General features: G+C 43.4%; 6 protein-coding genes across 7 annotated transcripts; 2 read left to right on the forward strand and 4 right to left on the reverse strand.

The window, feature by feature from the left end:
* Positions 1-1,976: 1,976 nt before the first annotated feature.
* On the reverse strand, positions 1,977-5,975 carry LOC108138584 (mitochondrial import receptor subunit TOM40 homolog 1). The gene is made up of 4 exons (XM_017260872.2): positions 5,657-5,975; positions 5,191-5,453; positions 3,770-4,187; positions 1,977-3,091 (listed from the first exon to the last, which is right to left on the reverse strand). The coding sequence occupies exons 1-4, from the start codon at positions 5,862-5,864 to the stop codon at positions 2,952-2,954; spliced, it is 1,029 nt and encodes a 342-aa protein (XP_017116361.1). The 5' UTR covers positions 5,865-5,975; the 3' UTR covers positions 1,977-2,951.
* A 335-nt stretch (positions 5,976-6,310) lies between these two features.
* Positions 6,311-8,355, reverse strand: LOC108138592 (ras-related protein Rab-39B). The gene is made up of 2 exons (XM_017260883.2): positions 7,944-8,355; positions 6,311-7,291 (listed from the first exon to the last, which is right to left on the reverse strand). Exons 1-2 carry the CDS (start codon positions 8,049-8,051, stop codon positions 6,743-6,745), a joined length of 657 nt encoding a protein of 218 aa, XP_017116372.1. The 5' UTR covers positions 8,052-8,355; the 3' UTR covers positions 6,311-6,742.
* Positions 8,356-8,805: 450 nt separating this feature from the next.
* Positions 8,806-11,724, forward strand: LOC108138587 (pyruvate dehydrogenase [acetyl-transferring]-phosphatase 1, mitochondrial). The gene is made up of 4 exons (XM_017260876.2): positions 8,806-9,250; positions 9,764-10,265; positions 10,677-11,244; positions 11,310-11,724. The coding sequence occupies exons 1-4, from the start codon at positions 9,137-9,139 to the stop codon at positions 11,560-11,562; spliced, it is 1,437 nt and encodes a 478-aa protein (XP_017116365.1). The 5' UTR covers positions 8,806-9,136; the 3' UTR covers positions 11,563-11,724.
* A 471-nt stretch (positions 11,725-12,195) lies between these two features.
* LOC108138581 (lateral signaling target protein 2 homolog) lies at positions 12,196-15,517 on the reverse strand. Of its 2 annotated transcripts, XM_017260868.2 has the most exons (3): positions 15,235-15,517; positions 14,823-15,163; positions 12,196-14,086 (listed from the first exon to the last, which is right to left on the reverse strand). In XM_017260868.2, exons 2-3 carry the CDS (start codon positions 15,004-15,006, stop codon positions 12,507-12,509), a joined length of 1,764 nt encoding a protein of 587 aa, XP_017116357.1. In that variant the 5' UTR covers positions 15,007-15,163; positions 15,235-15,517; the 3' UTR covers positions 12,196-12,506. The 2 variants fall into 2 exon arrangements, with proteins under 2 accessions (XP_017116357.1, XP_017116356.1); XM_017260867.2 differs by having other exon boundaries at positions 14,823-15,517.
* A 738-nt stretch (positions 15,518-16,255) lies between these two features.
* On the forward strand, positions 16,256-18,630 carry LOC108138547 (negative elongation factor B). Its single transcript, XM_017260817.2, has 3 exons — positions 16,256-16,466; positions 16,542-17,840; positions 17,907-18,630. Exons 1-3 carry the CDS (start codon positions 16,335-16,337, stop codon positions 18,258-18,260), a joined length of 1,785 nt encoding a protein of 594 aa, XP_017116306.1. The 5' UTR covers positions 16,256-16,334; the 3' UTR covers positions 18,261-18,630.
* Positions 18,631-18,711: 81 nt separating this feature from the next.
* LOC108138546 (protein HIRA homolog) lies at positions 18,712-22,564 on the reverse strand. Its single transcript, XM_017260816.1, has 5 exons — positions 22,413-22,564; positions 20,415-22,309; positions 19,827-20,191; positions 19,565-19,769; positions 18,712-19,502 (listed from the first exon to the last, which is right to left on the reverse strand). The coding sequence occupies exons 1-5, from the start codon at positions 22,447-22,449 to the stop codon at positions 19,071-19,073; spliced, it is 2,934 nt and encodes a 977-aa protein (XP_017116305.1). The 5' UTR covers positions 22,450-22,564; the 3' UTR covers positions 18,712-19,070.
* Positions 22,565-25,298: the final 2,734 nt, after the last annotated feature.

Raw genomic sequence — 25,298 nt, forward strand, 5'->3', positions numbered from 1 at the left:
TATAATTTATAAAAATTATGTCAATAATATATATAATATGTAAACTAAAATATGGCGATAAAAAGTCATATTATAATTTATAGCAATTAATTGAATTGACAAATATGTAAAATATTTAGTTTACTTTTACTCCGTTTATAAACAATCTAAAGACATTTATAATTTGTATCAACTAAATGAAATGATATTTACTATGTAAAACATTTAGTTTTCTTTTTCTCCTTCTAAAAACAATTATGTGAAATTTTTCCTATCTGCAAAAACACTAAAGCTGAAGCTTCTCTGGAGGGAAAAGGAAGCGCTGAAAATTTCACAAAATATGAAAGTCGCTGTCCTGCTTATCGCACAAATGGCATGGCCAGGAAAAAGGGTTGGGAAATGATGCAGGGAAGGAGGAGTTGGCCAGAGGTTGCAGAAGGGGTACAGTGAAAACTCTGCTAAAGCGGCCGCTTTTTGCCAAAGTTCAAATTGCATTTGGCAAAAAGAAAGGAGACTGGCGAAAAGAAAATGTGCATTGCAAAAACGATTTTGATAGACAGCGGGGAAAGCCGGAAAAGCGGAAAAGCACCTCATGTGTGTTTGGGTGTGTGTGTGTGTGTGTGTGTGTGTGTGTGTGTGAGTGTGGCAACATTTTCTTATCTAAACAATATTGCGACTACTGCACTTGCAAAGCGACAACAACAACGAAATCGCTTCTATGGCTGATTGAACAAAGTTTGTTTGCATATACTTTTGCTTTTGTTGTTGTTGTTGTTGTTGTCATAACAACAGGGTATTAATGGGAAGTTCTGACAGGCAATTCCTTACGAATACCAGAAGCAAAGAAAATAACACTTATTCTTGTAATTCAGTATTGATGTATTAAGCCAGAAAAGCTATAGTATCCTGATTTTCACAAGATAAGTTTATTGTTAAATTAAATTAATAAAAACCATTTGCTGCTAATACAATTCTTTTTTTGCCGGTTTTCCAAAAAAAAAAAACCATGGTGACACCTCTGATAAAATATTCGAAAATTGATTCATTAGTTAATTCATCTTTTGGCCAATCAATCAGAGTTTCAATCTCTTAGAAAAATATGTTTTTTAATATTAATTTTTTGATAATACATATTATATATATTATATTCTTGCTAAATGCTCATAATAATAATGATTGAATAATTCAGTAAATACTTCTGTGACTCCAGGAGAAGGTACTTATCGCTAGCTTATCATAAAAAATCTATCACCTTATCCATAAATTTCTGAGAACCGCGTTGTTTTCAATCTTATTTTAATTAAAAAACTTCGAAAATTGCCGGGTGTCAATGAGTCGCCACCAAGTCTTCATGTGTAAATGGTTTTTCACGAACTTTTTGACATTTGCGCTGCAAATGAGAAAATGACAACACAATGTACTTCTTATTGTTGTTTTTGCCAACAACATGTGCTGCCGATGACTCTGGGTACTACGCGAAATTTCGCCAGAATGCTGGTCAAGTTTTAGGAAAAACTTAAACAGGCCACGCAAGTTATTGGAAAATTAAAGCAGGAATTTCATTTACAGTTTTTAAAGACTTTCAGAGTTGAGCTTCTAGGCTTTGTAGAAGTAAGAATGGTTTTTGCCTTAATTCCATCATTTTCAAACATTATATTCATCTCAATATCATATCAATTCCACTTTAATTTCATTTAAACTCCGCCTTAATATAACACAACTTCAGTATGAATTCACTATGAAATAAAACTAATTCCTTATATACCTACCCACCATAAACATTTAAATACAAATTAAAGATAAAACAAAGATCAACAAAGGTACTTATCTCCACCGATAACTAATTAACTCATTAAGTGATAGTTGTGGAAATTAGCTGTATTTTTAAAGTGTGTGATTTGTTATCTAATCACACAACTCCACAAACTGACGTGGCTGAGAAATATCTAGAAATTATTGCAAAACAAAAGCGTAAAATAAAACAAAACGTGCACACATTTGTTTGAATTGTTTATTTTTTCTAAAACCTATTTTGTTTTTTTTTTTATCATCTGGTTTTCTTTGTTGTTTTTATGGTTCTTGTTTGGGAACGGTAAATTACAATGTAAATTAATTATTTCACATGTTTAACATATTGTTTGGGTTTTAACTTTTTTTTAAGGAGTTTGATTTGTTTGGTTTTCTTTCCCCTCACAACATTTCGGCGCCGTCTCTTTCTCTGAATTCTGCCTAACGCTTTCGCACCGCAAAGGTAATTCAAGTTGGGTTAACAAAGTTTTTGTTATTAGAACTAATCGTAAATTTATAAATTATAAACTTAAAGCAGTTTGTTACCAATTTGATAGCTTGTAACATACATTTTATACGCATTTATTACATGTTGTCTCTGCTTGTTGTTCTATTTATTTAATTGTTTTGTGTGTTGTGTGTTGTGTGGAGGAGATAGCTGGTTGTTCTAAATAAATGCGTACGTTTAGGAAGCAACTTAAAATATACAGTGACAGTTTGCTCATGTAGTTTTGCGATGTATGTGTGTGTGTGTTGTTTGTTTTGTGTGTCGAGTTAAGAAATAATGTATAATAATTGTGGAATATTTTTCTCTCTTGTATTTTAAACTCCGCGTTAATGACTCTGTCAGTGGGGAAAATCAGGCGACGGACAACGGACGACGAATAGTGGCACACTGGTAACACATTAGATCAAAGAATAAAAGCCACTCCATAGGATCCCAGATCCCTGCTGGCCGCAATTCATGCACACAAACGGCAGATCATCATAAAAAACGTTTGTTAGCAGATTTATATATCTCTTTGTTGTTGTTGTTGTTGTTTGTTTGTTTTTGTTGTTGTTGTTGTTAGCGGATGATGTGAAAAAGTTACAATGGATGTGTCTGTGTGTGTGTGTGTGTGTGTGTGTGCTTGGGGTCTGAGGCTGAAGTAGGGATTTGGCTGCTCGATCCGGCTTGATCCGTTCTAACCGATCATCAGCCCGCAGCCGAGTCTGAAGTTATTCTTCACGTGGTTCATGCGTCCGCTCAGGGCTAGCGTGAATGGCAATGGGCTCAGACGCTTCTCCAAAACTCCGGAGATGTGCCAGTTGGAATCGATTCCGCCTGAAATGAAAGAAACAATTGAGTAACAGGCTGAGGGATTAAACATAGCCAAGGATCTCATTTGGACTCTTTAAACCTTATCCGTTCTTAACAAATTCCTATATTTTCTTACTTCTTTTGCTTTTAGATAAATAGTTTGATTTTTAGAATATGACTAGCTTAAATTAAAATCATAAAAATATACAGAAACACTATTTTGCTAATTATAAGAGAACGATTTTAAAATGAAACCTATCTATAAATATAGGATCATAAAAATGTAATAAAACTATTATTTTTAAAAGCATTAGTAAACAAATAAAATAAGAATATTAAGTAACACAATGTGGAATGTGAACGAAACATAAAAACTTATGGTATACTCAGAGAAAATATTAAAGAGCATTCTTTGTGAGATATAATTGTGGAAATTTATAAATTAATTATTTTTATAAACAATTTTTATAAATGCTTTATATTAAAAGCATTGACAAACAACAAAAATATGATATTTAAGTAAGATTGTCAAAGAATAAAATAAAGAAGCATTAAATTTGACATATTTTTGCAGAAATCTATACAATTATCTACAATTATGAACTACTTTAACCAAGAACTATGTGGTCTTTGGACTAAAAACAACAAAGTTCGTTGCCAAATGTGATCCCTTGGCCATTAATCAACCGCATATGCTCTCACCTCTGAAGACCAGATCCGCCTTGGGCAGATCGATCTGGTAGGCCAGCGTGGCCACCGACTCCTGCATGCGCAGGCTGGTCTCCACCTCGACACCGATCTGCAGCTGGTCGCTGGCCTTCTGGTAGTAGCACACGTGCAGACCGCTCTGGCCCAGGGTCCCCGACCACACCGAGTTGCCGACCGCGTAGCGGCCCACGGCGGACACAATGGCTATCTGACGGCCGGGAACATTCGGACCGAACTGGTAGGCCAGTTCGGCGCCCAGGGCGAGGGCTGGAGTGACTGACTGCAGATACTGGCCAACGATCACGCCGGAGTTGGTGAATATACTGGGGTTGGCCACCGTCAGCGAGGCGGTGTAATCACTGCCGCGATAGTCGGTCGTCAGCTGCGTGGCCACCATCTTCGAGTCCTGGATCTGTGGTTGAACAAAACATAGGTCATTAGAGTCACAATACAATAATATATAACAAATAAATGAATAATGAAATAGACAAGCCTGTGAGTTGGCAAAACATGGATCATTACTAATACTACCAATAAAAAAGTCTTTTTTAAAAATCCCTCTAACTGCACAAATGGAATATGCCAAACGTTTTGATACTATATTCCAATCGTCAATAAAGTTAACTTAACACTTGTAGCACAAGATTCCTCAGAAATCTAAACAGCTTTACAATTATTTGATGCAAATCATCATCCCAATTAGGTATATGGAACATTGAGAAGTTTGTATTTTGATTTAATAAAAGTTTCGGCACAAAGGAACATGCTCTAATCCGTGGCTGCCATGGGTTATGATCCACTTTTTTCCTAAAAAGATTAAAACATAAGCAAAAAACTAAGAATATCAATCAATCCTAATGTTTAGACTTCTTTGGAAGTTTCTGTCTAATGTGGCAAAGTTATTTAGATACCAAAGAAGCCATATAGTGCTCAATAATAATCATTAAAGAATTCTAAAACTTCTTCGCAAGTGGCTGCCAAATGTGGTGAAGTTATGGGCTTACGCGTTAATGGGTTATATTTCCGTTGTGACCCTATCTTAGGACTTTCTGATCTTGGGCTGTAAAAATATCCAAGTATATTATTTAAATATCAAAATAGTTATTTGGTACTCGATAGTCACATGAAATTGATCAAGTATTTTTGAAAAATAAGACTTCCTTGAGATTTTCTGCCAAATGTGGTTAGCTTATAGTTGCAGAATGACCTGGACTACATTGTCCTTTAATGAAGGATCTCTTAATCCTGCTTTGTGTTCCCAAGATTAACTAACTATGTTCCTTAGATGCCAAGAAATCACTAAGAAATATAACTATGTGTGAAGTTTGGGCAAAATGTTGGCCAAGGTATCCTTGCATTGCCAGCTCCTGATGCCGTATCCTATTTGCTGCGGCCCAATCCCCGCCAGAACTCACCTGCGAGGCAAACTTGCAGCGCAGACGCGCAGAGAACTGGTGGATGACATTGGCGTTGAGGTTGCCCGATGGATCGATGTCGCCCAGGAGAACGGGGAACGCCTCCGTGGGGCTGTATTGCTTGGTGCCCACGTAGGTGGCCCCGAAGCGATAGCCACTGGGTACCACATTGCTCATGTTGATGGTGTGCGACACCTGGAAGTGGTTGCTCAGCCCTTTGTTCAGCATGATCTTGGCGCCCTCGAAGGTGATGGCCTGGATATCTGCAGGTGGAGCGAGGAAATACATGCTCTGATAATACATAATATATAATAAAGTGCCCCTCCCCCCCCGAAATCACCAATACCCCCTACAAATGCCCCATCTCGCTCTCGCATGTTGTAGGTTATGTCATCAGAGGTGCGGGGTTGTCTACCATTTCCTTTGGCCATTGCCGTACGCAAATTCCTGACTGAAGTCCACCTACCTTTGCACTTTTTGTGGAGCTCCTCGACGGTACCGGGATTCTCCAGGGGCGCATCTTTGGCGGCGAACGTTCCTCCGGCGGAGGACGATGAGGATCCGGACGGAGAGCCGGAATCGGCGGGCAGGGAAGCCGGTTCCGGGAGGCCGAGGCCCAAATTTGAGACGCCACTGCCACTGGCGCCGGAGGAAGCCGCTACCACGTTGCCCATTTCCAAAAAAAACCCGATGTAATCTATGTAATTTCAAGCTGCACGCGCTAATCGTGCTTTTTTTTTGTGAGTTACGGCAAAAATCACAACGTGACCAGATGGGTATCGTCTAAAATAACCTAATTAATACCGCGGTTGCGGGTGTTGCCAGACAAACGCGATTTCAAATATTTTTATACGGAATTTAAAAAGTTACACAGTGCAACATATAAATTGTGAACCTACTTTTGAAATTTGCTGCTGAACGTACTTGAAAAAACTAGAAATTCTACATTATTACTTTTACCGAATTGTTGCCTTAACTGACATTTGGAAATCTTCTTTGACATTTCGATACGACTATATCTCGTTAGCCAAGAGATATATATATATATTTGTTTCTTTTAAAAGATTTTGAACCTGCTCCCAAAATGTTAAGTAGCCCTTTATTTACAAACACCATGCCATTCGTATTAATAAAAACGTTTATATTTCAAGTATATGTATAGCTTTTCCGTTCGTATTTGTGTATGGTGAGTTATGTGTTTTATGAGTTGGGAGCACAGAAACTAGGCTTCGTATTTCTCGTGTGACTTGTTAGCAATAATAGGAGCAAAATAAACATTTTTTGGAAAGAGGGGGCCTAACTCAATTTTTCACTAATTCCCGTGAGTCATCTAACTAAACGTTAACTTAAGAGCGAAACTAAAAGTAATTAGAAAAAAAACGCATTGTACATACAAATATACGTAACTGTTTTGGTGTTTCAGCTAAACTAGGCCATTAAACAAGATTAATAGAGTTAACAAAGTGGGGGTTTTGGGGGTCACGATATACAAGTCAATGTACACTAAACAGTATTGAAAATAATGTGTGGGAGGGAAGGTCGGGGGGGGGAATCAACAACAGGATGACTTTTCCGGCTCCGCCACCACGAGGTTAAAGTCCAGACTGTTGGGTCGCGAGAAACCGGACTTGATGCCATCCCATCCGTCCTCGGCCTTGTATTCGCCGGATCGAATGCGGGCGTAGACCTCCTGGGTGACCATGCGAAAAGCTTCCTCCACATTCGCACCGGATCGAGCCGATGTCTCCACAAAATGCAGTCCATGCTGTTTGGCAAACTTTTGCGCCTCCTCCGTGGTGACCTCGCGATGGCCGCCGGCATTGATGAGGTCCAGCTTGCAGCCGACCAGCGCGAAAACAGGACGGTGGGGCTCAATGTGACGCTGCGCCTCCATCATCCACAGCGGTATGTGTTCGAAGCTGGCGTGATTTGATATGTCGTAGACCAGCAGCACGCCCACCGAGTTCCGGTAGTAGGACTTGGTGATCGAACGGAAGCGCTCCTGACCAGCGGTGTCCCACAGCTGCAGCTTGATCTGTGTGCCATCCTTCATCTCGATGAGGCGGGCGAAGAAGTCAACGCCAACTGTGGGGTCGGACAGCTGGAAAAAGTGTGAAAACATTATATCATCTGAATTATTTTTTAATTTATTTATTTATGTACCATTAAATTTGGTATTTCCTAAAATCCTAAATATTAAAATATTAAAATAGCTGCAAATGTACAATAACATGAATAAGCTAAATAAATGAATCACAAATATTATCAATTTAAAATTAATTCTAAATAGATTGTAGACATATGTTTATAATCGTTACAGTTCCTTTAAAAGCAAAACTTAAATATATCAACTTTTGCGCAAATGTACTTAATATTTTTTTTTAAAACAGATAATCTCTTCTGTAATCCCCTTACATATCACCTTAAACATATAACTTAAATTTTCCAAACTTGTTTTTGATATCTCCTTAAATTTTAAATATCCCGCCCCAATTTTATGCAGCCCTGGTCCTTTTTAAAGCCTTGCGTGTTGTTGTTGCTGGCTGCATTATCAGGCGAGCACACACAGTCATAGCTTACACACACATGCATGTGACTAAGACAGCATCTCGAAAATAAAATCCACTCCCTTTGTCTGTTTATTGTTGTTTGCAATTACTTAATTATGTAATAAACGCATTAAATGCATCACAAGGAGATCGCACAATGGGCACACGCATACGCACTGTGGTCAAAATGAACGAAATACGCACCTCGGCGAACTTGCCGTCTGTGAAGAACTTTAAAAGCGAACTTTTACCCACGGTGCTGTCGCCGATTAAAATCAGTCGAAATTGGTACTCGAATATGGGTTCCACCATTTCGAAGGCGTTTTTGTGAATTTACGGCTGTTAATCCGCTATATTTCAACGTCCCTTTCGCAAAAGATTGAGACGCAAATCGCTGGTTCGCCTTTTACTGCTAATTTTTCCCTGCTTTACTCCAGCAGAACGTAGTTTTGTGTATTCCGCTCGATTTCTGGCTTTGCGATGCGTGTTTTTCGATTAATTATAAATTATAAATATTCGAGAATTCAGCTGCCACTGACTTTTGTTTTGTTTTGTGTTTTTTTTTCTAATGCGCAAACCTGGGCTTGTGTGCGTGCGCCCGTGTGTGTGATAAAAGCGTCGTTGCCGGATAGCAGAAAAATTTATCGATAGCACAAACAGTTGAATAATCGAAATAGCCAAGTTGCAAATTAGATAAATTCTTTCTTAATACTTTTAAATTAAAAACAATAATTAATTTCAAATGTAATCCGGAATGCAATGGGTCGACAAGTATGGTTTTCGACTTTTAGAAAAACTAAACCAATTTAAAAATGTAATTCGATGAGTCAATTTATGAGAAGTGAATGAAGTAATTTATTTTATTTTGTTTCCTAAATATCCTGTTACAAATGGTTTTTACTACCTGAGTTCTTTCAGCTGCACATTAAAAGTTCCAGTTTCTCGTCCATAAATTGTTCCTGTTAAAAACCTACTTATTTTAGCTAAATAGCTAGATTTAGCTCGAAAACGGTTACCGGGTCATGGCAGCGCCTGCGCCGATCCGGCTACGCCGCCCAACTGTCACTCTGACAGCTGTTCGATTGTATATATATTTGTACGCATTGTATTTTCTTTTTACGTTTGTTTTCCGTGGAAATTGTCGGTATTTCGTACAGCACACAAATGTACAAACAATTCGCCGGACTTCTGGAAGCAGCAACGAAAATCAAAAGCATTTTGTCATTAACTGACAGCCGGAGTCCGTAATTTAGCCGCTACGGTATACGGAATCCACCTCGTTCTCCGCCATCTCCTCCGCCTCCGCCTCCTCCTCCCCCGATTCGGTTACGGAACCAATAATATTACCGTTAATTATAGCAACAGCGGGGCGAGAGCATATAGAAATTGCCATATAGATGTTTAAGTTCGTGCTGAACGACGCCACTAACTACGTGCGCTCCAATGTGCGGGATTTCAGTCTGAATGCACTGCGATTTCTGCCGCAACTGCCCCAATTGAGCCCATACGATGTAAGATCTGGGATCGGTAATTACCTATGGATATACCCTATACAGCATCTCTGTCAATAACCCTTATTAATTGCCAGAATTAAGTTCCTACTTTAAAACTTTTGAGATATCAACTCTTTTATTGACCCCCGTTAAGTTTAGATTTGGGATCAGTTAAACCCTATAAATAGCACCATTAATTTGAAGAACACAACCCTTACAATGTTAAATCTGGAATCTTAGATAACGCAATTAATTCCTTAAATAAGTCCATACAATGTCAGATCTGTGGGATCTGTAATATCCTATAACATTTTTGGAATACCTCTCTAACCAATCTAAGATCTTTGTTTAGTAATACTCAATAGATAGCATTTTTGTTGGAATATGATCCAAAACCACGACTTCCATTTCCCTTAAATTCAATGTCATTCAGATTATTTGATAAAAGATCGCAATTAAATAAACATGACATCAGTAATAGCCTTTGCAAAAACCCAAAGATTCTGTGCTAATCACAACTTTACCCCGCAGGTAAACCTAGTTCTAAGGGAGAACGAGTTCGTCTACAACTTCCCCGTGGAGGGTGTCATCCGGAGCTATGAAACGAATCAGCTGGGATCCAATTCGCCCTGTGAGGATTCCCGCACGGAGGCCAGTCTGCTGTACCGCAACGGCTTCATTTGTGGCATTTTCGACGGCCATGCCGGTGCCGCCTGTGGCCAAGTGGTGTCCAAGCGTCTGCTTCGCTATGTATCAGCGGCCACCTTGCCGCGCCAGGTGCTCCGGGAGCAGATGAAGCAGGGTTGCAACAGCCAGTCGTTTCTCAAGTGCCACAACGACAATGTGGACTTTGTCAGCGAGATCAAGCCGATCTACGAGGCCAGTTTCAGCAAGTACATCAAACAGTTGGCCAAGACGCCGCAACGGGATGTCGCCAGCGAGCTGGTGAACGCATTTCTCCAGCTGGACGAGGGTCTGTCCCAGGAGGCGTTGGCCACCAGCGATGTGCGCACCATGAGTGTCGCACTTTCCGGTGGGTGTTGCACTTAAGTACCTACCTATAACATGGCTAAGCTGGTTGTAAACGATGCAGCGTTTTCAACAAGCACTATGAACCTATGTAGTAGCTTACATAGTTAAAAAAAAAAAAAAACAATCTTGTAACTCTAGACCAATCGCTTGTGCAATGGCATTTGTAAATCCAAAACCAATAGACAAAACAATCAAGAAATCGTTTTTAATTGTTTACCTTATTTTTCTATATTATTTACCAACTATATAGATTTACAAACTTCTGTTTATAATGTGTAAACAATAGGATTCTATCAAATTGTAAAGTTTGTTTGGCCACTCTCCTAATGACTCATTTGATTCATTTCAAATGTACTTGTATATAGAATAATAATAATAATTATTTACAAAAATACAATAATTTGTCTTTCAGGAGCCGTTGCCTGTTTGGTGCACATCGAGGGACTGCAACTGCACGTGGCCAGCACCGGTGACTGCGGCGCCGTGTTGGGCGTGCTCGATCCAAAGACACAGCAGTGGCAGCCAAAGAAGCTCAACATCGAGCACAATGCGGACAACATGACGGAGGTGGACCGCATCCTGGCCGAGCATCCCAAGGAGGAGCACGACACGGTCATCCGGATGGGCAGGCTGCTGAGCACGTTGGCGCCGTTGCGTGCCTTCGGCGACTTTCGCTACAAGTGGTCCCTGGACATAATGGAGCGAAAGGTGCTGCCAATGTTTGGCAAGCAGGCAATGGCGCCGAATTACTATACGCCACCGTACCTAACCGCCCGTCCCGATGTGCAGCAGCACGAATTGGGGCCCAACGACAAGTTTCTAGTCATCGCCAGCGACGGCCTGTGGGAATTTCTCTCGCCCAGCGAGGTGGTCAGCCTGGTGGGGGAGCACATCAACTCCAAGAAGATCCTGGAACCGATGCGCCTGCCCGAGGGCGACATAACGCTGCAGCAGATCTCCGATCAGCTGGCCGAGCGCAAGTCAGTAAAGGCAATTGGCTCAATCCTAAAGCTAAAAACTAAATCAGATATTGCTATTGTTTCAGAGCTGGATTAACCCGCAAGCCGGTGGACCAGAACGCGGCCACCCATCTCATCCGGCATGCTTTGGGCGCCACCGACTATGGGATCGAGCACTCGAAGATCTCGTACTATTTGACGCTGCCCAGCGATGTGGTGCGTCAGTTTCGCGACGACATCACCATCACCGTCATCTACTTCAACTCGGAGCACATTGCCCAGCTGCAGAGCGAGACGGATCAAGCGGATAAACCGGGGGTCACTGCGCCGGTAGCGTGATCTCCATAATCTTCGTGAGAATATGTGTATATTTTAACGAGCCTAACCTTCAGCCTAACTAGCCTAAGTGTTGCGTTTAAGTTTGTTTCATCCGCCAATCGGACCTCGGACGACTGCCGCGCCAAATAAATCCCACGCGGAAAGCGAAAACTAAAAATCACATATGCAAATTGTCTTCTTAATGCAGAGCAGGGAGATCAGCTTTAGTTGCAATTCATAAATAAGCTCTGACCTACTGAAATTCCATAAGAATGCAGGTCACGTCAAGTTAGATCCAATATTCACAAGTAGTTTCTTCACTTATTTATTTTCAAATAATTATTGATATTGTAAAGTAGCTGATAATTGTTTTAAAACAACCTTATCCTTATTGTTTGGTGGTTTAAAATTATGCAAACAATTTGCAATTTATAAACTCTATTTCATGTTAAAACTTCTTATGCTATTCTATATTATGTTAATTTTTTCTGGTTTTAAACGTATTTGATTTTTACTTTGGATTGCAAAAGGGTTTAACTACAAATATCCTAAGATTAGGAGCTAATTTTAGCTCGGAGCTGCAACCGAGTTAGCCGTCTTAAAGAATTCAAAATTGTACACTTTCTTGCCGTAATCCCCCAAATCGTATTATCATTTTCGAGAATCGATTTATTATACACTTAAATTCAATTACAATTTTTTATATAACGCTGGGTTATATATATATATATATGTGTATTTATATATATATGTGTACATGCGATTTGCTGTTGATTGTGGGTGGTAAGGGTAAAGCTAACTGAAGAACACGGAAGCCGCGAACTTGCAAACTGGTAAACGGTACGACTCCTAAATCCTATACATGGAAAAAACTAAGCAACTACTCGGGGATCGCGGGGGGATTGTGTGTGTGTGTGTGTTGGGGGGGGAGGGGAAGGTTCATCAGAGGATTAGCAAGGATGTTTCTAGTCCTTGCCATCCTGCTCGGCCACCTCCTGCCGACTGACGCAATTGAGGAACTCCATCTGAATGTGCGTGATCTGCGTCTTGCTGAAGCACTGCATCTTCTTCTTGAGGAAGTCAAAGAACAGATCGAGCTCATCACGTTTGGCCAGCGCCTGGGCCACTTGATGCTGCTGATGCAGCTCGTCCTCCTTGACAAGATTGTTGGAGCTGCTGGCCGCCGCACTGACGGCCAATGGCTGGCCGGATCCAGATCCCGATCCGGATCCCGATCCGCAACTCAGGGACGGCAACTGAAGGATCGTGGCCGTTGGCGTGGATGTGAAGGATGTGGTGTTGCATAGTGCCGCTGCCGGTGTGGTGGTCACCGTGGCGGCATTCAGCGAAATCGCCGGCGTGCTGGAAATCGTCACACTGGTACTGGTGGCCTCGGTCACATCCACCAGAGAAATCTGCTGCGTTGCAGACACCGAGGAATCGTGACGATTGGATGATGGTCCACCGCCTCCTCCGGACGCCGCAGTGGCCGTGGTGGTGACCAGCGTGAGATTCTTGAGCTTGCCATCGGCCACCACAGTGCCGCCGGCGAGGACACTATTCGAGGCATTGCCCGATCCGCCGCTGCTCGAAAACTGATGCTGAGTGGAGCGAACCGTTTGCGGCTCAATGTCCGATATGCAAAAGTCATGCGCATCGATGTAGTGGAAGTCCTTGCCGTGGGTGACATCGCTGCCGCCATCTACGGCATCGCCCACGCCCATTTCGCAATCCACATGGGCACCGCTGGCCTCCTCGTACAGGCAGACCTCCTCGTAGTCCACCTCGGCGCCGGTGGCACCGTCCTCGTCCAGTTCATGCTTCACAATGTCCACCTGGCCATCGTGATCGACGACATCGTCGTCGTCGTCCACATCGTCGACCACATCATCATCGTGGGCAATCTGGGAGAGTTCAATGCTGGAGATGCTGCCATCGTGCTGCGACTGATGATGATGATGGTGATGATGGTGGTGCGGCTGGTGGTGGTGATGCTGCTGCTGCTGCTGGTGGTGTTGGTGGTGATGGTGGCCATGATGATGGTGATGATGGTGCTGCGAGACAGTGTCATCCGAAACGCCCTCCTCGTAGGCGGTCAGGATGAAGGTCTCCGCCTCGTCGCTGACCAATGTGATCTGCGAGGTGCCGTGATGTGAGGATAGCGTGCCCGTATCGTGATCCGATTGCCCATCATCGTCCACCATCTCATCATCGTCGTCGTCCACATGCTGCTTCAGATGCAGCATCGAACCAATGGGCAAACTGTTGCTATTACCGCCTCCCACGCCGCCGCCTCCACTGCCTCCACCTGCTCCTGCTCCTGCTCCTCCTCCTCCTCCTCCACCGTTCGCCTCATAGCCACTCTGGGTGTTCCGGTGGGACTTTAGCTTGGGCTGGTACACCGTCGACAGGAAGTCCAGCTCCTTGGCGTAGCGCCACTTGGACAGTCGGCCCTCGATGTACTTGGGCGTGCGCAGGCGGTACTGGTGGAACGTGTCCCGCAGGTTCTTCCACTTGCGCCGCACCTCCTGCACCGTGTACTTGTCTGGAATGTCGGAAATATGAGAATTAACAGGCGGTTTATTTCGAATCGCGTCGATTTCAAACTTATTTGAAATACTAGAATGTAACGAGATCAGATTTATAAATATTTGTATGAAGGAGAATTGGAATGGGAATTAGTGTGAGATTTCACATTTGATCATAAATAACTGTTTCCATTTACTAGATTGATAAATATTTATAAATCATTTTTGTTATTCGGAATAGTATGTTTAATAGATATTATATTATTATTATTGTGAAAATGGGTTTGCCTTTTAGTTTTTGAACCTTTAACTTTTTCAAACTGTAATAAATTCCTATTGATTTTTATAATTTTTAGGTAGAATTTTCCAATATATATAGTTCGATCTAATGAACAAATAGGAAAAGTAATTCCTAACTGAAATTCAATGTACATTTTTTGACAGTTGAGTTTATCCTTACTGAATATTAAAAAAAAACTGAGTTATTTTATTCCCTATTTATCGGAAATTTAAGTAGTTTGGCAGGAGAAATCCTAACATGTGACCTGGCTTATCCTTGCCGGAATCTACCTGCCATTCTAATTTACAATGAAAATATAACTAGCTAACGAATTTTATGTTAACACGAAGGGCTTAAGTAGCCAGAATTTTGCACTATCTAAAATTCGGGTAGTTTCAGTGCATGCAACTCCCGAAATGGCCCTTAATGGTGGTCAAAGAGCCGGGTAATCACCGCCAGGACATGCAACTCACTTCCTATCTGCTGGGCAACCTCCTGCCATCCATTGAGGACATCGGAGCGGCGTCGCTGGTTTGGCTGCAGTTTGTAGTTGTAGAGGGCTGGATTCTGGCGCACCAGGTTGATCAGCGTAAGGATGTCGTCTGTGGGCGCGTTGTCCTTGTGGTAGCGCTTGCGCTCTGACGTCGACGAGGACATGTTGCTTCACTGGGGCTGTTGGTGCTGTCGCTGCTGGTGCTGCTGCTGCTGATGATGATGCTGCTGATGCTTCTGGTGCCGATTCACTGGACTTGTGCTCCTGATCCGGATCTGTATCTTGATCCGATCCGTATACTCACGATCCTGCTGCTCACATCTAATTGTTTTGTTTTTGTTTACCCAGAAAAAGAGCGATTTTCGATAGTTCTCGTTGAGATGCACACTCACATGCACACACACTTCCACACACAGTTGGAATTGTTGTGTAGGTGTAAAAACACGCACTCACACACCCCTGCACACTCGATATGAAGGGATAGCGAGTGTGTGCGGCAGGATCTTCTCCTTTTGGTATATCCGCCACTCAATCTTCTCCAGAAACCAATCCTCCACCACGGGCTTTTGCTAGAACTCTGCGAATTTTCCCAGCTCCGATGCTCTTGCTTTGCTTTTTTGCTATTGCTTTTTTTTAGCGTTGCTTATTTCGCGCTAGAGATGGCACATCGCACAATTGGCGTTCGTCTCACACTCACGGCTTTCAAAAAATCACGAGAATAAATTAGCTATGGAGAGAGTCCTTTTCATTTGGAAAATATGGATAATATCTTAAGGATTTCCCAAGCCGCTATATGTTGATTATTATAGATTTTGTTGGCGCTTAAGCCGTTTTTTAATTAAAAGTGTTTTGATTTCTTGAATAACTGTTTTGGCTTCACATATAAAATTCGTGTTTAAAAAAGTTGGTGCGATTTTTTTTTGCAAAAGGTAAAGAATGCATTGCATATTTACCGCTATACAGCGGGTGTTGTAGGAATTCCTATCAAAGTGATCCCAAGTACCTTTCAAAGTTCATATCGCACCCAATTTCCTACCTTTCGAATCATGCCCATTGCTTTTAAACGATAGGAAATGGTTGGTCTTTTATTGAATTCACAACAATTCAAAATATGAATATATTTAATTTTTTTCCAAAAATTGAATTAAGTAAATCAAAATGGGTAGTTTCTCTTAAACATATGGCATTGTATTAAATGTTATATACTGGTATTCTAGATTTATTTGTTTTATATATTGAAGTGAGCTCAATAAAACAAAAACTTAAAATAAAAATAATTATGAACATTAGTTTTTAAAGTAATTAATTAATTAAATAAATTTAATTATATTAAATTAAGTATTTGAATCACGCTTTTAAGCAGCGTTGCACAGCAATCGATAGGAAACTATCGATAGCTCGGCGCACATGCAAGTCTGCGTTTATTTTTTTTGCTCCTCACCCGAAAAAAAAACAAATTGTAAATTAGCCGCAAAAAGCAGAGCAATTGTTAATGATAATGAGCACGCCGGCGAAAAATAACAATGGAACCGGACTGGAGGACGTGAATATTCCAGGACAGGCGTACCTGCGCGAAGCCTTGACCTCCTGCACGGATCCTTTGAAGGCCATCGAGAGTTTCCAGGTTTGTTTACGTTGCACCTGAAATGGGCGCGAAAAGTTTGCACGATTTTCACCTTTATCCGCCTGGTATTTTCAGCTCGAAAATGGTGTCCTGCTGCCCTCACTGCGTCCCATGTTGCCTTTACTCGATCTGCACGGAGTGCGCCGCCTGGACTTCCACACATCGCTGATGGAGGAGCTACGCGACAAGCTGATTGCCCACATCAACGAGATGGGCCAAAAGGAGCCGCGCGAACGGGACAAGAAGCTCAAGGAGCTGCTGGTCAAGAGCTTCCCCGTCGTCCGGGTGAAGTCCCTGCGCCCGGTGGTCATGGCCATTCTGCGGAATACCCAGCACATCGACGACAAGTACCTCAAGATTCTTGTGCGGGATCGTGAACTGTACGCGGATACGGATACGGAGGTCAAGCGACAGATCTGGCGGGACAATCAGTCACTATTCGGCGACGAGGTGTCGCCCCTGCTGTCGCAGTATATTCGCGAGAAGGAGCACATCCTGTTCGACCATACCAACCTGAATAATCTGTTCTTCCAGCCGACGCCCAAGGTGCGAAGGCAGGGGGAAGTGGTCCAAAAGTTGGCCAACATGATTGGAACTAGCGTCAAGCTGTACGACATGGTGCTGCAATTCTTGCGCACACTATTCCTGCGCACCCGCAACGTTCACTACTGCACGCTGCGGGCGGAACTATTGATGGCCTTACACGATCTCGAGGTGCAGGAGATCATCTCGATAGATCCCTGCCACAAGTTCACCTGGTGTCTGGACGCCTGCATCAGGGAGAAGAACGTGGACATTAAGCGTTCCCGGGAGCTGCAGGGATTTCTGGACAACATCAAGCGCGGCCAGGAGCAGGTCTTGGGTGATCTCTCCATGACCCTGTGCGATCCGTATGCCATTAATTTCCTGGCCACGTCGGCCATCAAGATATTGCACCATTTGATCAACAATGAGGGCATGCCGCGCGACAATCAGATACTCATCCTTCTGCTGAGAATGTTGGCCTTGGGCTTGAGCGCCTGGGTGATGATCGATTCGCAGGACTTCAAGGAGCCGAAACTGGACTGCCAGGTGGTCACCAAGTTTCTGCCCGCCCTCATGTCACTGATGGTGGACGACCAGTGCCGCAGCTTGCATGCCAAACTGCCGCCGGATGAGCGTGAATCGGCGCTGACCACCATTGAGCATTCGGGACCGGCACCGGATGCCGTGGAGGCCTACATTCAGGAGAGTTCTGTGGCCAGCATACTGGCCATGTACTATACGCTGCACACGGCACGGCTGAAGGATCGTGTGGGTGTGCTGCGCGTGCTGGCCATTCTGTCCGCCTGCAAGGACGATCGGGCCTACGAGGATCCCTTCCTGCACTCGCTGGTGAGCACTTGTAGACCATCTTAGCCAGGGAAATGCAATGCAAAACTCATGCATATCCATTCACAGATCGCCTTGCTCATCCCAATGAGCGAGGAGTTCGCCACGGAGGACTTCTGCACCACGCTCTTCGACGAGTTCATCTTTGCCGGACTGACGCGCGAGAATGTGACGTCCCGTCACATGCTGAAACTGCTGTGGTATGTGCACAATAAACTGCCCGCCGGTCGCCTGGCCACATTGATGAAGGCCATGCAGCCGACGTCGGCTCACAACGAGCACATCCACAAGCTGTACGAAACGCTGCAGGAGAGGATTGGCACTGGGGCGGCAGAGACGCCGGTCATTGAGGCGCCGCCCATGGAGTTTGATTCACCGCTTAAGAGTGTGCCCACACCGGGACCACATTACAATGTCCAATAGCTAGAGGCGCCGGCAGTCGCACCGCCAGCGGCTGTCGTCGGATGATGATCGTTGATAAAGGTGATGATGGTGATGATGATGATGATGATGATCGGTGGCCAGTCATGTGGTGTCGCCTTCTTCTTTACTTCTGAGCAGCCGGCGGGATGGTAATCCCCATTTAGCATACATGCGCAAATCATAATTATACATTTTAGACTAAGCAGCAAACTCTGCAGCCGAGCAATCGGATATAGTTTACATATTTACAAATGTATGGCTTTGTTAGCAGGCAATCAATTTGTTGTCGCTGGCTATTATATATATTATATATTACTGTTACGCTAGTGTAACGATCGGATCTAGTACACAATATAGAGTACAAATCTAAGAGCTCGTTTTTTTTTTTTATTTGCATGTGTGTAAAAGAAGTATTTGAACCCTAAATGGCTAGAATGAAAACAAAGGTGTATAATTGTTTCTATCAGTTCAATTTTCACTCAATTTTAATGCTTTACATAACTGATCTCTTTTTTTTGGGCAGGAAGAATGCAAAGTTCCTAATATGATTAGGTACAAAAGGTTTTACACTTACACGCTTATAGCTTACAGAGGAAAAACCGAAATGAAAAGGGTTTTTAGGGATAGGAGTCTTTCTTTCATCTGATGTTTGAAATGTTTCAGCGGCTTTGGAACTGGAAACTGGAGCTGCTCCCGCTGATGTGGAGGCAGCTCCTCCTCATTGTACGGGGAACGTGTCCAACGGAGGTAGATGGAAATTGGGGCCGACGACAACAGCTCATCCATGCAGACGTTGGCCAATTCTAGGGCTTAGATCTCGGGCGACAGACTAGGCGCTGGCGGGGGCGCTGACAGTGATGAGGATGAGGATGAGGAAGATGAGGAGGAACCGGAATTGGAGGAGGATGAACCTGAGGATGATACGGAGCTGCTGGTTGTGGTGGTGTTCGTAGTGCCAGTGCCAGTTGTTACAATCGTTGGTGATCCTTCTTCGGGTGCCACTTCTTTTTCAGTCACCTCTTCTCCAGCTGCCTCATCTCCAGTGGGCCCTGCGCCCGGAGATGATTCAGCCGACGAGGCAGCCTTGGACTGTGGAATGGCGGGCGTGGCAAAGATATCCTTTTGCCTTTCAGATTTGCACTCCCTCAGCAGCTCCACGTATTCCGAGTGCAGGCGCTGCCATTCGGAATGTGGCTTCAGCGTGTCCAAAACGCACTGCATTAACTCCAACTTTGGCACGAACTAAAGAGGGATAGAGATATATATATAAACATATGATTATCCTTTAAAGCTACACAGCATACCGGTGATAAACCCGGCTCTGGAATGCTCAGCAGATCGTCCAGGAACACACGCATCCTCTTTTCGGAACCGTGGGTGGCCAGCTGAAAGGTGAGCACCTTGTGCCAGTGCTGCAGTTCATCCAGCGATTGGAGGGCTTCGCACAGCTTGATCTGGTTCTCAATAAACCTGATTTTGGCACTCTGCTGCCAGCTCTCCGCATTCCTCCTAAAATATAACGATTTATAGATAGTCAAAGGAACACAATAGAATAGAATCACATACAGCTCCATGCCGCCAGTGAAACAAAAGTAATTCTGACTGCTGGCCTGCATGCTGAGGAGGGGAAACTTTTGCTGCATTTGGTCCATGTCCCTGGGCAGTGTGCCCCGGATGCCGTGGTACATGATGGCATCCTTGGTGGCCAGCACCAGCCACGATTCCAGGCTCGTCGAATAGGAGTACGAGTTGCCGCTGGGGAATCCAATCAGCGGCATGCCCTGATCCGTAACCGAAAACTGTACGGCCGTGCCATGTTTATTGAGCAGCTCCATGCAGCCCGCCGCCAGGCTGATGACCTTCCTGGCGATGTGCCATATCCGCAGCAGTCCGCACTCGGTCAGCACACCCACCAAACTGTTGTCCGGACTCTGAAAACATGTGCGATTAGCTATCGGGTTGGTTTTAGTTTCCATTTTCACGATTAGATTTTGTTAAAAACAATCATTGGATATCTTAACAGTTTTTCGAAAGATTTAAAGTAAAGAAGATCATTACAAATGGGAAATAATTTAAGGAAACAGTTATTTGCAGAATCAAATCGTGAAATAGTTGCTTTATAGCCATATGTAAATGCTTGTTATCCGGACTCACAAAAGCGCAGTGCACTGCAGAACTGGTCAGCGAGATGGCCGGAAAAACTGGGCAGCCGGTCTCCATGGAAATCAGTCGCATGCTCCCGTCCAGGGAGCACAGCATGGCGTATTTTCCACACAGATTCAGATTGACCACCGGCGATCCGACGAAGAATTCCCACAGCATTTCCTTGGAATCCGAGGCGGTGACCTTGGCCAGCATGCCGTGATTTGTCTTTAGATAGCCATTCTGGACATGCACACGATAGTCCAGGGCGGCCTTCACAAACTCACTCTTGCCATTGACCGTGACGTTCAGGTTGCTGGGTCCGTTGGTGCTACTTTGGTGCTCCTCCAGTTGCGGCGGACGTGGAAATTCACTGCTCTGGCCAGGATCGAAGGGTAGCGATTGCCGGCGTTGGTTGGCGGGTTGCGTCTTCAGTCGGGAATCCAGGCGACCCAAATCCGCCTTACTCACCAGTGGTTCCAGTGGCATGAGGGGCGTGGCAGCGCCCTCCGTTGGAGCCGCACACGTAACAGCACCGCCCGCCACCGAGCTGGATGTGAGTGCTGTCGCCGCCGATCCACTGCTACTGGACACTATGTGCGTGCTCAGCGATGTAGGTCCCTCCTCGTGCAGCGGTATGAACATGGGCGTGATCCTTCGCTTGCCATCCTTGGTCCTCGTTTCCGTCTGTTTGCTAATGGGCCGCTGGTTGGCCTCGCTGCTGCTGCTGCTGCTGGACGGGAACTTGACGGGTTTGGAGCCGCAACGCTGCGGATGCTCCATGGGTGCCGTGTGACCGTTGCCATAGCTGGCGCCATACATTTTCGTTATGATGTTATTCTGCTCCTCGGCGGAGAGGGCCGTGCCGAGCTCCTCCTGGGAGAACTTCAAGCAGGCAATGCTGCCGTCACCGCTGCAGGCCATCAGCAGGCACTCCTTTGGGCCCCAGGACAAGTCGAGGATGCTGTCGTTGAACAGCTCGTGGATGACGATCATGGGCCGCTGGAAGACGTTCATCCACACGGACAGGGAACGATCGCGCGAGCCCACAGCCAGGCAGCAATATTGCAGCGACTTGCACGGACTGCCATCGTTGACCTGACGCCTCAAAATCGAATTGTGAAAACGCACACAGGTGACGGCCTTGCGGTGACCCACGAAATCTTTGTCACACTTCCAGCCCTCGCGTTCGATGATCTGTGCAGTGGGGCCACCGCCGTTCATGGCATGTGCCGAGACCAGGTACTGGCCATCCGGTGACCACGAGAGCCTCAGGATGTGCGTGGTGCCGCCGCACTCCTCAAACGGTTCGGTTATCGTGTGCGTGAGGTTCCAGTCCGCCGTGCTCCAGATCTTCACACTGCGATCGTCCGATTGCGAGGCCAGAAAGTGGCCAACCGGATCCCAGGATACGCCCTTCACCAGGCCCGTGTGTCCCTTTAGAGTGGCCACCGAGTGGGGAAAGGCCTGGGCATTCCAGATGATCACCGTGTTGTCAATGCTGCAGCTGGCCAAGTATATGTCGTTTGGGGACCAGGCCAAGTCCAGGACATCGCCATCATGGCCGCGCAGCGTGTGAAAGCATTTCCACGATTCGTGGTTCTTTTGCATGCCGCCGGTGCCGAAAACGCCGCTCGATCCCGCACATTTGCGCCAGATCATGATGAGCTTGTCATCGGAGCCGGAGGCCAGATTCTGGCCATTCTGCGACCAGCGCACACAGTTGACACAGGCCAAATGCTGGTCCATTTGGCACAACATCTTCGGCACCTCTGCATCCGATTCCGCCTTTTCGGAGAGCACCGGCAGCAGATTCCAGATGACCACGCGTCCACAGTCGCTGCCCTGGCCGCCGGTCGCGAATTTTGTGCAATCCTGATGGATATCCACCGAGAATATCTGTTTGTCTGCCGGTTAAAATGCATTCATTACAGGGATTTTAATTGCAAAAGCGCGAATATTTTGCCGGTTCGGGGTTTTTGTTTTTGTTTTTTGGTTTGCGCAACTCACCATCGTGATGCACCCAAGCCGGCTTGAGGAGCCGCATTTACAATAGACTAATAAATAATTATTCTTTGATATACAATTGAACTTGGGAACTTGGGTTGACCTAATAAGTTTAACTAAACTAAATAAACAGCTTTAAAACAGCTTGTTGCGTGTGGCCGTAGCTTTTTGTCGACAGAATACCAAAAAACTAAAATATTACAGTTGCGATTTTCACAACTGGTCACACTACAAATGGCGGGTGTTTCAACATTTCCTTTTAAAAATGTTTGCCCAAAAAGTGAAGGAGTGAGAAAAAGATTTGTGTCAACAATTTGAAAGACACCAGTACAAAAAATTCCATTTGCAATAAAATGAATTTATCAGTAAAAAAAATCCTTAAGAGAAATATTTGTTTTTGTGTTCAATATGCTATTATGTAGCTCATGCATCTAAAATGGTCGAAAATTTGAAATTCACAACAAAATTAATAATCCCCATGCATTTAAAATATAGAAAATTGAAAACAAATTTAAGTATTATTTTGTTTAAATACTGTAAAAGCCAAATTGAGCAACAATAAGTAACTGAAATGACAACATTTTAGACAACAAAATTTATTTTAATTATGGAAAAAAAATGTTGGTTAGAAAAAGACTGATAAGAAAAATGTTGTGGGTGTATCTAGAATCTAGATATTTTCAATTCGATTAATACCATATTATTACCATGTCACTGAAGTTAAAATCCTTTAATGTATGTATAACTGTCCTTAAATGAACTCAAGTTTTATAAACCTATTCTACCTTTTTTAATTCCTTTGCCGGTTAAAAAGTTTCATTTAAAACAATTGAAAAAAAACAGCAGGTTTTCTTTTTGATTATAACCCCTCCCCCTTTTAGGCACCTTTCCTCTGATAGGAGCCACTTTTCTACTTTCTTTTTTTGCATAACTGCCTGGTGGGTGGAGTAAAGCTAACGAAAGGAAACGAACAGCGAGAAAAGCGGCAGCCAAAACACGAAAGTTTTCCTAAGCGCTTGGCTGTCATTGGTCTCCATATTTCGTGGGCGTGGTTGGGGTTAAATTGGGAAATGGGGGATGGGGGATGGGATCGAATGAATCCAAATAAGACAAATATTTTGTGAAGAAGAACAACAACTTAGCTGGGAAATTGCTTTTGCAAAATTCCACATTTGCTTAATTTGCATACATGAAAATTGTCGCCAAATATATTGTTTGCTTATTTGTTTGTTTGCATAGAACTCATCCCCGATTTGCGCCCATGCAAATCTCAAGCCACAAATTGACTGACAATAGGGGACTAGAATTGTCTCGTCTCAATAAAGTGAAAAGCGATTGAAGGCAGTGTACGAGCACACTTTACCTGGGACAATTTGCAATCCAACGCATCTGTCGCCGGCAACATGTGGCGTCAATGATGTTCCTCTAACATTCCCCCAATTCCTCGCTTTTCAACCGATTTTCCACAGTTCTTTGCCGCCTCCCCCCGATTTTCCCATCCATTTTCCCACCAAATTTCTCCGGCCCATTCTCAATGCCACTTGACAATTGTCAACAAAGCGCACGTAAAGCGATTACAGTCTGCGTGAGTGCAGGGAAATGGAAATGGGTGTGTGGAAATGGATCCTGCTCCTGGGATTCACACTGCATGGACATCTTTTGTGGCACTCTGTGTATCTGACGGATATTTGGCAAATCCGATGCCAGCGGCACTTAAGCTCCTCAAGATTGTTCACATTGTCAAACATAAAAGATGGGGTTTTTTCAGGGAGGGCAGCCATTATGCGGTGGATATATATTCATGAAGGCATTGCGAGGATCGACTTTCCACTTTTTACAAAACATATTATTTGAAATGTTTATAAATTCTTATCTACAAGCTTTATGGCCAGGTTATAATTACATTTTATCAATATTAAGTTAAATCAATGCAAATAATGTAATCAATTGACTTATTATAATTCGTTTCGTAATCATTCTAATTTTTAAACGATAAATTGTCTATTATTGAAATATGTATACATATTTTAATTAAAAAAAAAAACAAAAAAATTATATCCTCAAATTAAAATTCTTATATAATATAAAAAAAAAAATTTAATCATAATCAATTGGACTTTAAGCTTTGGAAAACTACTTTATGTCTGACCCTTTCAATGCAATCAATATATTAAAAAATAATGGAATGATGAAAAAAAAACATTTAATTTTATATCACAATTTAATGATAATTAAATTAATATAATCATTGTACACGTAATCCGAAAAGCCTTATAGATATGTTTAATTGCTCTTACAATTTTTAAAAAGACTATACAACTTTCGGGGTCAATAAGTAAAATTTGAAAAGTAATATTTAAATATTTATCTAATTTACTGACACAACCGTAGAATAACAACTACAAAATCATTTTGAAATAAAATCTACACCCAACCAAACAGGAAATAAAATTCTAATTTAATTAATGCAAAACTCGACCAAAAAAGTTTCAAATATCCCGCCCACTAATTCATTAGCCGCAGCCCAAAGCACATTTTTTTTTTTGTTATTTTGGGAAAAAGAAAAAGGAAATCTTTTTGGGCCTGAGCCCAAAAATCAAACCCACGAAAAGCTGGCGACTTGATTGTCCTTGATGGATGGATGGAATGGATGGATGATGGACGTTCCACCAACCAGGAACCACTCATAATGGAGAATGCTGGGTGGAGAATGGAGAATGGAGAATGGAGAATGGGGAATGGAGGGTGGTGCGGCGCTAAAAGCAAATGACAATCAGCGGGGAGAGCGGCAAACATTTAACAAAAAGACAAGAAACAAAGTTTAAAATCTAAAAAATGGGAAGAAGATGGGGAGGCTAAGAACGGTGGCACATTGCAATTTACATGCAA

The sequence above is a fragment of the Drosophila elegans genome, unplaced genomic scaffold, assembly GCF_018152505.1.
Source record: "Drosophila elegans isolate 14027-0461.03 unplaced genomic scaffold, ASM1815250v1 contig_149, whole genome shotgun sequence".
Classification (NCBI taxonomy): domain Eukaryota; kingdom Metazoa; phylum Arthropoda; class Insecta; order Diptera; family Drosophilidae; genus Drosophila; species Drosophila elegans.

Coding starts and splice junctions, on each gene's coding strand:
- LOC108138547 (XM_017260817.2), top strand. CDS start 16,335: ATGATAATGAGCACGCCGGCGAAAAATAACAATGGAACCGGACTGGAG. Junction 16,467..16,541: donor AGGCCATCGAGAGTTTCCAG/GTTTGTTTACGT, acceptor TGGTATTTTCAG/CTCGAAAATGGTGTCCTGCT. Junction 17,841..17,906: donor ATCCCTTCCTGCACTCGCTG/GTGAGCACTTGT, acceptor ATCCATTCACAG/ATCGCCTTGCTCATCCCAAT.
- LOC108138581 (XM_017260868.2), bottom strand. CDS start 15,006: ATGTCCTCGTCGACGTCAGAGCGCAAGCGCTACCACAAGGACAACGCG. Junction 14,087..14,822: donor GGTTGCCCAGCAGATAGGAA/GTGAGTTGCATG, acceptor CCGACATTCCAG/ACAAGTACACGGTGCAGGAG.
- LOC108138584 (XM_017260872.2), bottom strand. CDS start 5,864: ATGGGCAACGTGGTAGCGGCTTCCTCCGGCGCCAGTGGCAGTGGCGTC. Junction 5,454..5,656: donor GCTCCACAAAAAGTGCAAAG/GTAGGTGGACTT, acceptor CTCCACCTGCAG/ATATCCAGGCCATCACCTTC. Junction 4,188..5,190: donor GCTGCAAGTTTGCCTCGCAG/GTGAGTTCTGGC, acceptor GTTCAACCACAG/ATCCAGGACTCGAAGATGGT.
- LOC108138546 (XM_017260816.1), bottom strand. CDS start 22,449: ATGCGGCTCCTCAAGCCGGCTTGGGTGCATCACGATG. Junction 20,192..20,414: donor CTGCAGTGCACTGCGCTTTT/GTGAGTCCGGAT, acceptor ACATGTTTTCAG/AGTCCGGACAACAGTTTGGT. Junction 19,503..19,564: donor CAGAGCCGGGTTTATCACCG/GTATGCTGTGTA, acceptor ATCCCTCTTTAG/TTCGTGCCAAAGTTGGAGTT.
- LOC108138592 (XM_017260883.2), bottom strand. CDS start 8,051: ATGGTGGAACCCATATTCGAGTACCAATTTCGACTGATTTTAATCGGC. Junction 7,292..7,943: donor CAGACGGCAAGTTCGCCGAG/GTGCGTATTTCG, acceptor CACTTTTTCCAG/CTGTCCGACCCCACAGTTGG.
- LOC108138587 (XM_017260876.2), top strand. CDS start 9,137: ATGTTTAAGTTCGTGCTGAACGACGCCACTAACTACGTGCGCTCCAAT. Junction 10,266..10,676: donor CATGAGTGTCGCACTTTCCG/GTGGGTGTTGCA, acceptor TTTGTCTTTCAG/GAGCCGTTGCCTGTTTGGTG. Junction 11,245..11,309: donor GATCAGCTGGCCGAGCGCAA/GTCAGTAAAGGC, acceptor CTATTGTTTCAG/AGCTGGATTAACCCGCAAGC.